Here is a 3613-nt window from a genome sequence, read left to right on the forward strand (position 1 = left end):
AAATAAAATCTTTATAAAAAATACATCATCAAAGTGAAATCTTAGACAGTTCTTTCAAAATATTTTCATTCTGGCATGCTCAAGCTTAAAAATATGAAAAATTGCCCTACCTAGGTCAACCAACAGTGTTTCTGGAAGAGCAGTGGTAGAAGGTAATGCATGTCAAAGAAACAGCAGTGGACTGGTAAGCGTGGTTGTCAACTACTCCCCATGTACAGCTACCACCCCACTGAGGAGCTACACAGGGCTGAGCAGGAACTACTCTCTGAAATGGGAGAGCCCAGTGTGGTACATGGTGGGCAGAGTAGCTGTGAGCACAAGGTCATGCCCCTGTAGGATGTCATGACCTGATCCCTTTGCTCTCATCTTCAGAGCTTTCACCTGCTGCTTTCTCCTCCTACACGCACTCACCCAAGCTACCCTGCTGGGTCATGCATGGTCTCCCACCCATCCCCAGCAGCATCCATTTCCTAAGCCCCTCCCTGCACAGTACCCAGCCTCCATCATCTCCCTCACCTCTAGCCCTTCAATCCTTTGTGGGTTCCGAGCCTACCATCCACTCCCAAGCGCTAATGGCAAGATTTTGTTCTGGGGTGGAAGGGTGGCTGGGAGACAGAACTTTGCCCTTTCTGTGGGCATTACCTTTCTCTGCCCTCCCTGCCTTGGCTTTGGAGTTGTTTCCATGATGACAGAACTTGATGCATAGAATTCAATATATATATTATATATATGAATAAATATGTAAATAAAATGTTTTGTGGCTAAAAAAATTTATATATACATATATATAATTTCATTTTTATATTTATATAAAATATAAATATAAAATATAAATAAAGTTGATCTGTACCTTGTTTCTTCCTTCAATATCTGCATTATGTAGAAGCAGCTTTTCTACTATTGAGACGTTCTGACCAACGGCAGCATAGTGGAGAGCAGTATTGCCATTACCGTCAGTAAGATTTGGATCAGCACCATGTTCTAAAAGGATGGTTACACAGCTCTCTTCTTGGCACTGCACGGCCTGTCAGTATTATACCAATAAAGAGAGTGTAAATTCTGAGAATTTAAAGTAAACATGCCACAAGTTTCACCAATTAGTTATGTTTAAATGCAATAAATTTTCATTCTGAGTATTTAAATCAAATCCATCTCAGGCAGACACAGCTGCTACAATATACCTTCATTAGCGGGGTCGTAGCGTCTTTATCATAGAGGTTAAGTTGGCATTTCCTCTCTACTAGAAGACTCACCACATCTGGATGGCCAGTGGCACAGGCCAAATGGAGAGCAGTCCTATGAAAGTGAAAGAACTTTTTAGGAAATTACAGTGCACTATTTCAAAGCATGCAATTAATTCATGTAATTGTAAACGTGAAATAGCATCTTATTCCTATGACTCCAAAACAAAGACTTAGTTTTCTTTTGAAGAAAGGACAATATTTATTAGCGATTATTCAGCACACTAATAAAAGAGCAGCCTCTCTGATTAGGTAGAACATGACCTCAGGATTCAGCTCAACTTGGGTTTGAATCCTACTTTAACTCTGTCACTTCATAGTTATCGCTTAGCCTTATCCTCAATTTCCTCAACAACAAAATGGGGATAAAGATCGTTATCTCAGGTTCCCTGCCTGGCTCAGTCTGAAGATCATGTGACTCTTGATCTCGAGGATCCTGAATTCGAGCCCGATGTTGGGTATAGAGATTACTATAAAATAATAATAATAAATAAATAAATAAAAGAGTAGTTATCTCATCTATGCAAAGTGTTTAGAACAGTTCCTACCACAAATAACATCTCAAAAATTGTTACATAATATTATGATAACTATTACCATTACTACTACTATACAAAGACAACACTCCAATTAGGTAAAGTGATACAATTATGCCTACTTAGCAGATACGTTTTAAGGATTCCCAAGAATACTATATTTCAGTGATTCCAAGACGCTCATTTTGTCACCTTTTAATATCTCTGACATTAGAATGCAATTTATAATTCAAAACGTCTTACAAGTATAATTGGCAGAATTTTTTAAAATTTCTTATTGGTACATAAAATAGTGGGGCATCATACAATCTATGGTGCCTTACATTAAATGAAATAATGATATATACAAGAGGTCTATTGCAGTTCTAGTCNCTAGTCATATGGTTGGCATTTAAATGAATTTTAGTTCTTGAAAGCATTACAGGAAAAGAGGACTAAAATAATGATTTTTTAAAATTAATTCTTACTCTGATTTTTAATAAACTTTAAGCCAAAGGAAACTCAGGATTCAAATATACAGGGACAACTCATTTTATTAAATATTTAGATATATAGATCGTATGAAAATCAAGTATTACCGATTATCAATATTAGTATTTAATACTATTATAAATATCAAAAGGGCAGTTACAGGTTAATTTTGACAATTTCCTATCTTCAGAAAAGTTTTCGTTTGAAAGGAAGGAGGCACAGCTTCAACTGAGATTAAGTTCTAATACTTCAATTTAAAATTTCTCATCTTAGGGGCACCTGGGTGGCTGAGTTCGCTGAGTGTCTGACTTGGTTTTGGCTCAGGTCATGATCTATTATGGAATAGATCTCTTTTATAACATTATCATATAAAAAGATGTCCATTAAAAATAAAATACACACTTAATTTCTTTTCTATTACTACTGAACTTTGGTTAAATCACGCCAAAACTGTCTGTAACGTGGTCCATACGGGGAATTATGAGTGGGTCCAAAGGCTGCCGAAGATTCTGTTTTGTTGCTCAGGCAGCCTGGGCGCTAGACCCCATGCTGCTGGGCCTCAGGAGCAAAGACGCCAAGCGCCCTCGGGGACAGGAGGGCTTGGCTCCACAGGCTGGGCCCCGGAAGGTGCGCGCTTCTCACGGTTCGCCCCACCTCCTCCCCGCGGTCTTGGGCCGCTGGCCTCCAAGTCCCTATTACCTGTGCATTTTATCTCGATCGTTTATGCCGTTTTTCCTGAGCACCAGAATACGATGCATTTTCGCTACGTCGCCCAGGCAGGCAGCTCTGTGGATCTTTTTGAGATCTTTGTCTCGGATGTCGTACCCCTGCTGGGAGTTGCGGGCCACAGTTTTCTTATCGCGCCAGAGGCCAAAGCCGTCCCTCAGTGAGCTGGTAATGGGCACGGACGACTTACCCCTGAAGCTAAAATACTTCTTCATTGCAAAGCCCAGAAGCTTTACAAACACTTCACCTTCCGCTCGGCGTTTCGCTGCCTCTAGAGCCCAACACCAGCGCTAGAGATAAGATAAACTGACCGCACCACTACATCACAGTAGCAAAGCTCCAAGGTTTGGAATATTTGAGCGCGGAATAACCGTAACCAGGCAATGACGTTAAACACAAATGCGCTTGCGCACTTCAGAGGCAGGCGTCGCTGCGCAAGCGCACAGAGGACTGGCGGCCAACGGTGCCCAAAGCGCATGTGCGAGGCCCAAGCCTCTCAAATCTCAGCAGTTGCCTGGGAGCCGGGCTGGGTGCCCTTCAAATGCAGGTGGGAGCTGGCTGAGCGTTTCTGCACCTTTGCAGAAGTTAGACTTGCCGGTGTGGAAAAGCAGTCTTTGTATACTACTGGGGCTAGAGTGC

At 41.3% G+C, this 3613-nt stretch overlaps 1 protein-coding gene across 1 annotated transcript; it reads right to left on the reverse strand.

Annotated features, from left to right (window-relative positions):
* Positions 1 to 850: 850 nt before the first annotated feature.
* LOC117799043 (putative ankyrin repeat domain-containing protein 20A5) lies at positions 851 to 3375 on the reverse strand (the record flags this gene model as incomplete). The annotated part of the gene is made up of 3 exons (XM_034651501.1): positions 2948 to 3375; positions 1182 to 1296; positions 851 to 1024 (listed from the first exon to the last, which is right to left on the reverse strand). Coding segments are annotated over exons 1-3 (531 nt in total), but the record flags the coding sequence as incomplete, so codon positions are not given.
* Between the last annotated feature and the right edge of the window lie 238 nt (positions 3376 to 3613).

The sequence above is a fragment of the Ailuropoda melanoleuca genome, unplaced genomic scaffold (genome assembly GCF_002007445.2).
Source record: "Ailuropoda melanoleuca isolate Jingjing unplaced genomic scaffold, ASM200744v2 unplaced-scaffold4139, whole genome shotgun sequence".
Classification (NCBI taxonomy): domain Eukaryota; kingdom Metazoa; phylum Chordata; class Mammalia; order Carnivora; family Ursidae; genus Ailuropoda; species Ailuropoda melanoleuca.